At 35.5% G+C, this 7,962-nt stretch overlaps 2 protein-coding genes across 5 annotated transcripts; both read left to right on the plus strand.

The window, feature by feature from the left end:
• Window positions 1–457: 457 nt before the first annotated feature.
• On the plus strand, window positions 458–4,202 carry LOC7496573 (uncharacterized). Its single transcript, XM_024598397.2, has 5 exons — window positions 458–811; window positions 1,071–1,174; window positions 1,400–1,513; window positions 3,579–3,662; window positions 3,863–4,202. Exons 1-5 carry the CDS (start codon window positions 532–534, stop codon window positions 3,917–3,919), a joined length of 639 nt encoding a protein of 212 aa, XP_024454165.1. The 5' UTR covers window positions 458–531; the 3' UTR covers window positions 3,920–4,202.
• Window positions 4,203–4,209: 7 nt separating this feature from the next.
• LOC7481224 (uncharacterized) lies at window positions 4,210–7,444 on the plus strand. Of its 4 annotated transcripts, XM_024598393.2 has the most exons (6): window positions 4,210–4,354; window positions 4,443–4,506; window positions 4,631–4,671; window positions 6,001–6,068; window positions 6,182–6,274; window positions 6,384–7,444. In XM_024598393.2, the coding sequence occupies exons 4-6, from the start codon at window positions 6,024–6,026 to the stop codon at window positions 7,320–7,322; spliced, it is 1,077 nt and encodes a 358-aa protein (XP_024454161.2). In that variant the 5' UTR covers window positions 4,210–4,354; window positions 4,443–4,506; window positions 4,631–4,671; window positions 6,001–6,023; the 3' UTR covers window positions 7,323–7,444. The 4 variants fall into 4 exon arrangements, with proteins under 4 accessions (XP_024454161.2, XP_024454163.2, XP_024454162.2 ...); XM_024598395.2 differs by having other exon boundaries at window positions 4,246–4,506; window positions 6,192–6,274; XM_024598394.2 differs by lacking the exons at window positions 4,210–4,354; window positions 4,443–4,506; window positions 4,631–4,671 and adding an exon at window positions 5,242–5,903.
• Window positions 7,445–7,962: the final 518 nt, after the last annotated feature.

Here is a 7,962-nt window from a genome sequence, read left to right on the forward strand (position 1 = left end):
AAATATTTTTTATTTAAAAATATATCAAAATATTTTTATTTAAAATTATTTTTAATATTAAAATTTTAAAAATTTAAAAATATATAAAAAATAAAATTTAATAATACACTGTTTATAAATAATTACAAAGATATTTGAAAGTATAATAATAATACATTTACTTTTCAAATTATTTTTTACTTAAAAATATATTAAATTAATATATTTTTATTTTTTTAAAATTATTTTTGATATTAATATATTAAATAATTTTAAAATTTTAAAATAATATTAATTTTAAATAAAAAAATATAATTCAACCACATTTCCAAAAATTATTTATATATTTTAATCTTGACCTCCGGTTCAGGGTAGCACCGCGGTCGCAGCCCTTGCTCCATCCAAGCAGCCACGTGGAGAGAGAGAAATCTGATTCATTGAATGGACAGTTAAAAAGCCTTAAAACCCAACCCAACCCAACCAACACAGGTATATAAATAACTCCCTAACACAAAATAGTTCTCCGTAATCTTAAAAAAAGAAGGAAAAAAAATGGTGTGCAGGAGTGTGTTGCGTTCCGTTTTGACAACAGAAGCATGGATGATGATGATGATGATACCACCTCTCCATCCAAACCGAGCCATCATCTATTCTTTCTCATCAGCAAGAACCGTTGGATTTTCAAGCAGTAAAACAACAAGCATTAGGGCTCCAGAGTCTCATCACTTTGGAAGAACAAAACCAGCTCTTGTTAATTGTTTCTGCTCTTATAACAATGAAGGCGACGAGGATCAAGAACCCCCTCAAGAAGCTGTGCTTAAAGCTATTTCTGGTTTGTACTACTTTTTCTTTACCATTTGCTTAGTTTAATTTAGTTAACCAATTCAAGTGGTAATTGGAATTAGTCTGACAATTAGTTAATGAGTTCGAATCTAATTGAGTTGGTTATGTTTTTGAATTGAAGTTTATCGTGGGCTGGTTCTTGTTGTATCTCTCTATCTTCCATTTGTTCCTTTGTTATGATTTGTTAGAAGCGTAGTCAGTCGTCATACATTGATGATAGATGCTTTAGCCGATGATGTTGAATGCAGAGGTGTCAAAGACACAAGCGAGGGTTGGACAAACCACAAATGTTGTTATTGGCGGTACGGTAGTAGATGATTCCACTGATGAATGGCTTGCTTTGGATAAGAAGGTACAATTACTTTGCCTCTCTCCATTTCTACTCCCCTTTCATTATTATTTAGCTTATTGATTTTTTTTAGTGACGCAATAGACTCCTTATTGTCTTCATATTCTAAATGCGGATTATTATTTTACGCATAATCTATGAAGTTGTAATCTTGCAATCACTATCGTTATGTGTTCATCAAACCCTTATAAATCTTGCTTCTGAGAAGTAGTATCACTTACCTGTCAGGTAAACTCGTATCCAACAGTTAGAGGATTTACTGCAATTGGTACAGGAGGTGATGATTTTGTGCAAGCTATGGTTATTGCTGTTGAATCTGTAATTCAACAACCAATCCCTGAGGTATATGTCCTTTCTTAGCGCTGCTGCAATTCAGTAATAGAAAAGATGTTTAAGATAGTGGTGCGTTAAAAGAATTCAACTGTGAGGAGACGTGTTATTCCTTTCATGTTAATGTTGAATGCCTTGGTTTTTAGAATCACCTACAGGGTTTTTTATTGCAACCTTTTTTGAAGTGTTACTGTTTAAGGTTTTCCAGGCTATTCATTTAACCTTCCTCACAATACGTTTTCTTCCATAAGATACTTTGAATGATCTCATCCAATATGTAACCTGCATCAGAATTTTGTAAACATTTGAAATGTAATGGATGCTCTTAGAAAACAGCTACTGAACAGAGGTGCTTATTATCTGCCAATAATGAGTAGAACTTTTTTGAGCTGCATGTTGTGCATGTTGTGCATGCCAGAGTAGATGGTCCAGCATTCTGTATTTTGTGAACTTCTCCTGTGTGATTGAAATTAATGGTTGACTTCTGCAACTAGCACAATTAGTTCAAGGTCTAGTGATTGATGAAGAAAATTTTAGGTGGAGAATCTCTGGCCATGACATCTTTGTCCAGAAATTAGAGATAGTATAAATTTTTGTAGACTGCATTCCTAATTTATATTGTTTGTTGATGTAAGAAAGAAGGGGAAGGTATTTAAAGAAAGTGATTGGTTAACTTAATTGTGGTTTTCTACAGGAAATTTCTGCAGAAACCCGAAAGCTGAAACTGCTTGATCTCTACCAACTTAAGTTATCTTGTTTAGTTTTTCAAGAATTGATATAATAGATTAGGGAAAACATGGTTTTAGGTTTCAGAATGGGTAAGTAAATGATGTCATTGCCTTTATTTTTCCAAGTCCAGTTTTGAGGGAATGACTGCTAATCCTGCTGTAATGGCAACCTTCATGATAGCATGTGAGTAGTGAATTGGCCCATCAAATAGTTTGAGATTATGGAAGAGAGTTTTGGCATCAGCTGTGTTTTTCCACAGGCGGTGCATTATCAGGCCATTTCTCGTCAAATAGCATGAGTGGGTCTAGGATTTGAAGCACATTGATAAAAGCCTAGGATGATGGGGACTAGAATATGCAGACCATATTAACATGTTGGTTAATTGTAACAAGTGGTAATGAGGAAGGCCTGATTGAGAAACAGTGCATTGGACACAAATTGGCGCTGGTTATTGTGCACATTTGGGGCTAGAGAATAGTGGTCAAAGATTTTGTAAGGGCTGGTGTTGGAAGCTTCTGGCAAATATAAGAGCTTGTAACTTCTGACATTGCTATGTGAAATAGATGCCACATGTTTTATCTGTCATCATTATTATGCCTTGAAATATGGCTATAAAACAATTTTTGTCTTCTTCTATCTTGCAACCCTGATGGTTGACTTCACCTTTAAACTTTTAGAGAACAATAGGAACCTTGGTTGAAAAGAGCTTAATCTCTCAATAAGATTACTATTATGGATCTGTCAATCTTTTTGTCATGCTTTGGTTCTTGGTCTCTTCCATGGCAAGATGTTATATTCAAGGTCACATTTGTCTAACCGGTTTTGTCCAGGAAAAAGAATGAAATTGCTGTCAATTGATTGTTACATGGTGAAATTATTTTAGAGCCTATTTGAGAGTGTGATTAAGGTTGCTTTTCAAAATGCTTTTCACTCGAAAAATGCATCAAAATAATATTTTTTTCATAATTGTTTTTATTATTTTTGACCCCAACACATCAACATTATAAAAAAAACCTAAAAAATATTAATTTGAAGCTTTTAAAAAATAAATTAAAAATTTAGAAATGTGCAGTCCATCTGCACTCCCTAATGGTGTCTTACTCTCACTGATTGCAGTGTGAAGAAATTAAGAGACTTGACCTATCAAACTGATGCTGATTGTTTCAAAATGCTTTCCTGTTCTTGAAAGACTTGTTGCCTTTTAGAAATAAATATAACTGCGGTTATGATGAATATTTTTGGGCAATCTTTACTTTGCTGCTGAATCTGCATAACAAATTGAAATCATCCACCTAGGGCTTGTACTATGAACAAGTATCTAATTGCATTAACCTACTTATTTTCCCAGGGTCAAGTGAGGCAGAAAGTATCTTCGAGGGGCAAATATGTGTCAGTCAACATTGGTCCTGTTCAAGTTGTATCTAGCGAGCAGGTCTTTCTTTCTCTCAAGCACATAAAAGATATTGATGAAATATCATCTGTTGCTTTTTACTGGAAAGCAAAAGGAAAGGGAAAAAAAGGCTGATATATCTAAATTTATTTACACTTATTAAATGATATGTTGATTATTTTGCACATGATCTTAATAACACCTGGTTATTATTTGTTGACTTGAAACTTCTTTTCTGCCAGGTTCAAGCTGTATACAACACCATGAGAAAAGATGATCGCATGAAGTACTTTTTGTAGTATGAAACTCCTTTTATTTTTTGTAGAATGCTGATATGTGAGGCCGAACGTTTGACTCTCTTTAGATTTCCAGTCTTCATCTCCCAGTTATGTTCTCTCAAAAGTGCAGCTGTTATTAGTTAAGAAATCATGATTCAATATGATCTCCTCATTATTTCTCTGAGATGTACATTGTAATGATTTGATAGTCATAAAATAGGCAGCAAACACCTTTTGTAATTTCATGCTTGATCTACGATAGATAGATTGGCTATGGATAATAATTAATTGAGCATGTTATGAATTTCCTTCTTCATTTACTTTTTGTGGTTTCAAATTAGTTAAAGGGAAGGACATACTGTTTTGAGTATGTTGAAATTGGGGTCTGTATGTTTCATTAAGTTTTTTGAAGTCTAGAGAATGTGGCCTTATATTACTTCTGCCTCCTAATACCAGGTAATTTTATCTATGCTTTTGTCTCACATTCCAAAGCATCTGCCATTACAAAAGCAGCAATATTGATCATTCCCACTTCTAAATGTAGGACTGGCATATTCCATTTTGCACCTGCTTGTAACTTCCGTGGATGGGTCCCAATCTGATATCAGGTGCTTATACAGTTTAGACCTTGTTGGTTTGTATGGTCTCTTAATCTCCAGTGGTAGTGGAACAACTCTGTTAGTAAGAAGTGTTCTTACAGTCAAGCTAACGACAGTTTCTACCATTTATCAGGCCTTACAGGTGACTGCTTCCACTACAGTGGTCAAGTCAAGGTATGCAGTATGACATCAGATTCAATCATAGTTTGATATCATATACTAGTAAGAGATGTGAATTTGTATTTAAGGGCATTTAAGGGCTCATAATTTGATGTTGACTAGAGACGAGTCCTTGCAAAACACTCTCGGAGATGCTGTTTTAATAAAACTCCAAATACATAACCTTGGGGAGCCAGCATTGCTGGTTGTCTGTAGCTTCCATTAACTTAGTATTGACTGGTCTTACGGAGCAGTTACAGTCACCTAAGTGCTGCCATGCGGCTGGTTGTTTGCAATTTTAGGCAGTCTAGCACGTCAGATAAGAGGCTAAACCTAATTAAATAAAGTTCCTCTAGACTTGTATATGATTTTATCTCATTTCATGTAGATGGCAAGTATTCTCTCCCATGCTGTTCAAAAATTAAAATGCAATCTATCTACTCTTAATCATTAGTAAATGATGTGTATTGGTTTAGAATAGCCCACCCACTCTCATCTAGATACTAGTTTGAACAATGATAGATGCATCAATGGAGACAATTACATCTGCACATACGTACATGTGCAAGTAGGGAAGAGAGGGTTAAGGGCTTGCGCTGCTGTAATCCAATTTCAAAATTGTAATGGTTCCATGACAAGAATCTCCTAGTCCAATTAGTACGTTGTACAATTTGAACTAATCAATATTTTAATGATTTAATTCTCAAAGATGCAACGTTGTGGTACCTACAGGATGTAATCAAAGAAGCATCTCCCACCCAATATACCATTTTTCAAATTAGTCTTAGATTGACTCTCTGACCAGTCCCTCTCACTCCAAAAAGATTCCCACACTTTTCTGCCTCTATTGCGTATCCATAATACACAAATACACTTGATTATTTATATTTAACGTCTTTAAATGATCAAGCAGTCGCCATCCCTTTATGATTAAATATTAATGTTGGTGATTAGCAATTTGGCATCAGCAATTTGATAATGATATGTACGTAGATGGTGTCAATTTGTTCCTCATCTTTTTCTGCCACTAGTAGGATAGGCAAAAGTGGGGGAAATTAAACAAGTCTCAGCCCCTCAATTATTGGGTGGATACTTCGTTACTGCACCTACCGAGTCACTGTTTCATAGCTCCATCTTGTGTGAAACTGCTGTCGTAACTTGTGGACCTTTCTCCCTTTGTCCTAATGCTTTCTAATTTCTTTATTCTACCAATTTGACCCATTTCTGCTGCAAAATATGTTTATATGGTAGTGTCTGGTCTTCACATCTAGATTTGTAACTTTGTTCTTTCTCCTTTCTTCTTTGCTGAATTTAGAGCCCACTAATTTTCTTCAGCCATCTTAGTTTGTAGGAAGGCAGTAGGAATCATGTTGACTAATGTAGAACAGCTGGTGCTAAATGTAGATTCCAAGGTACTGACTGCTATATTTTCCTGTTGTTCAAGATTTATATTTTTTCCCTTAGCCCATTTAAATGTTTGCTTGCAATCCTGTTGTGAGGTTTCTGATTATTTGTGACTGTCTAGGATGTGCTAGAAAGAAAACTTGAAGATTCACCCTCAGCTTCTGTTTCCAATTCACCAACACAGAATAGCAGACCAACCAGCATGGTTGTAAAGGCAAGTCCTAGTGATCTTTTGTTTATATTTTTCTCTTAAATAAATAGCATGATTGATATTAGTTTCTAGTTAAATGTGTATGATCTGATGTAATTTTTAACATAAACAGAAGGCACACACCATAATTCCAGCTCATTTGATAGCCGAAGCCATATCAACGATCCGTGGCCTTGACCTGAGATGGTCCGGACCAATAACACTCAGTGAAATGCAATATGTGAGGCAGTATGTTCTTGCAAAGTATCCTCAATATTGCAATGGTATTGTGGCAGATGGAGATAGCACATTTAATCTTACCAATCTCTGCATCGATGAGGAATCGTCTAAAAGCACACCAGACAGCAAGCGCGGTCTCCCCCAGAGTTTTGGCGCTAGAGAGTCCACTCCTAAATTCACTCGCAGCCTATCTGATCTTGACAAAACACAATTGGAGGCTTCAAGACTAGTAGATATTCTTAACAAAAAAACTTCTTTCCAAGGCAACTTCATCTCAATCCCAGAAATTCAAGTGCAAAATAGAGCCCTGAAACATTGTGGCCTAAGCGAAGCTGATTACTTGGTCATTTTCATGCCCAACTACAGGGATGCTATGGTGATAATTGGAGAGAGCTACCCTTTCTTCAGAGGTAATTACTACATGACAATAATCGAGGAAGAAAATGACATGATACGTGAATTTGCTACTAGTAAAGAATCAAAGGTTATTCCAATGCCAGAAACTTGGTTGGACCTAAGGATTAAAGGATCACAACTTAGCCAATACTTTAGGAGGAAATGCAAGCACATCCCAAAGGGCCTTTTCTCTTATCCTGCTATTGTCAATGAGACCAGGTATTCTATGCATTGGATATCCGAGGCCCACAGAAATTCATGGCATGTTCTCCTTGACGCCACAGGCTTGGTTTCCGGTGAGGAGAGATTGGCCCTTGCACTCCACCGGCCCGACTTCGTGTTATGTACACTTGATAATACACATGCCCAGCCATCAAAAATCACCTGCCTCTTGGTTAGAAAATTATCATTTGATACTTCTGCATCCTTGGACTAGGTTCTTCAGGATTGTCAACAATTAATATGATGTAAATAAGGGGCCTTTTTTGTGGTATATGATCCTCACTCCTGTATTCTCTCTTTCTCAAAATAAATTAAAACATGCATTTGCTTAGTCAATATTTCTCCATGTATCTTCATTCTAGTAACTAGTAGCCAGTCCAAGAAGGCATGAAGAAACAAGCTAAGAAATTCTATGCTCTCTGACTAAGAAATTGGGAAATTCTCTGAAAAAACAAAACAAAACAATGTCAAAGTTTTAGCAGTCAGACAGTTGACAGGAGAGAATGCTCATCGTTCATGAATGCAGGCAAGGAAAATTGTTGTGAATCATATAGCAAGTTACTAAAACTGCCACCTGTCTGTTAATGAATGTCTTAGATCCAAGTAAGCGGTATACCTTAAACCTGACACTTGGGGCTAGGGCCCTATGCCTGTATCTATTCTCGAGCCAAGCATATAGGTTAAACCCCATTTTATTTTGCTTAAATTCATCTGTGACTCTTAAACTTTTCACTAGTGTTTTTCTTTTCAAAGCTAACACATTAAATAATAATAATAATAACACAGTTAACTTGTCACAAATGACTTCTCTAAAAAATGTAATTTTATTAATTTTTAAAAAAGTTATTTAAAGT

This window comes from Populus trichocarpa, chromosome 3 (assembly GCF_000002775.5).
Source record: "Populus trichocarpa isolate Nisqually-1 chromosome 3, P.trichocarpa_v4.1, whole genome shotgun sequence".
Classification (NCBI taxonomy): Eukaryota; Viridiplantae; Streptophyta; class Magnoliopsida; order Malpighiales; family Salicaceae; genus Populus; species Populus trichocarpa.

Bases quoted from the DNA above. Each gene is read 5' to 3' on its own strand.
- LOC7496573 (XM_024598397.2), top strand. From the start codon at position 532: ATGGTGTGCAGGAGTGTGTTGCGTTCCGTTTTGACAACAGAAGCATGG. The intron at 1,175-1,399 runs GTACAATTACTT...CTTACCTGTCAG, and splicing joins GGCTTGCTTTGGATAAGAAG to GTAAACTCGTATCCAACAGT. The intron at 1,514-3,578 runs GTATATGTCCTT...TTATTTTCCCAG, and splicing joins TTCAACAACCAATCCCTGAG to GGTCAAGTGAGGCAGAAAGT.
- LOC7481224 (XM_024598393.2), top strand. From the start codon at position 6,024: ATGTTGACTAATGTAGAACAGCTGGTGCTAAATGTAGATTCCAAG. The intron at 6,069-6,181 runs GTACTGACTGCT...GTGACTGTCTAG, and splicing joins TGCTAAATGTAGATTCCAAG to GATGTGCTAGAAAGAAAACT. The intron at 6,275-6,383 runs GCAAGTCCTAGT...TAACATAAACAG, and splicing joins CAACCAGCATGGTTGTAAAG to AAGGCACACACCATAATTCC.